The sequence below is a fragment of the Penaeus monodon genome, chromosome 20 (assembly GCF_015228065.2).
Source record: "Penaeus monodon isolate SGIC_2016 chromosome 20, NSTDA_Pmon_1, whole genome shotgun sequence".
Lineage (NCBI taxonomy): Eukaryota > Metazoa > Arthropoda > Malacostraca > Decapoda > Penaeidae > Penaeus > Penaeus monodon.
Genome location: NC_051405.1, coordinates 20,932,342 through 20,932,710, shown reverse-complemented (window position 1 = coordinate 20,932,710; position 369 = coordinate 20,932,342). Strand labels below are relative to the sequence as shown.

Here is a 369-nt window from a genome sequence, read left to right as displayed (position 1 = left end):
AATACTTATTTTCCTTCTTTGCTTTTGTATTTCCATTGAATATCTTTCACTCTCACCTCCATCCCCCTGTTTACCCCTCACCTTCCCTCACCTTTTACCCCCCCCTCACCCCTTCCAGTACTGGCAGTACAAACTCCGCAACGTGAGTGCGGGCGACGAGTGGACGTGGAGGAACGCCACCCTCACGCCCTTGCAGATCTCCTTCACGCCCACGCTAGTCATCGTGTCCAATGTGTTCTGCACGGTGTTTCTCCTCTTCACCAGCGCCATCGTCAGGAGGTGGGTTCGAATGGGTCGGCAAGGGGGTGGGTAGAGGCTCAGGGCGTGAGGAGGGTTGCGTGTAGGTGGATGGGTGGGTAAGGCGATGGA

General features: G+C 55.8%; 1 protein-coding gene across 1 annotated transcript in view; it reads left to right on the top strand.

Annotated features, from left to right (window-relative positions):
- LOC119585700 (equilibrative nucleoside transporter 1-like) overlaps positions 1-369 on the top strand; it is a gene marked incomplete at its 5' end in the record, with an annotated part of 13,328 nt that overhangs the window by 4,690 nt on the left and 8,269 nt on the right. The window contains 1 exon segment of the mRNA XM_037934374.1: positions 119-279. Coding sequence (XP_037790302.1) covers positions 119-279 — 161 coding nt within the window.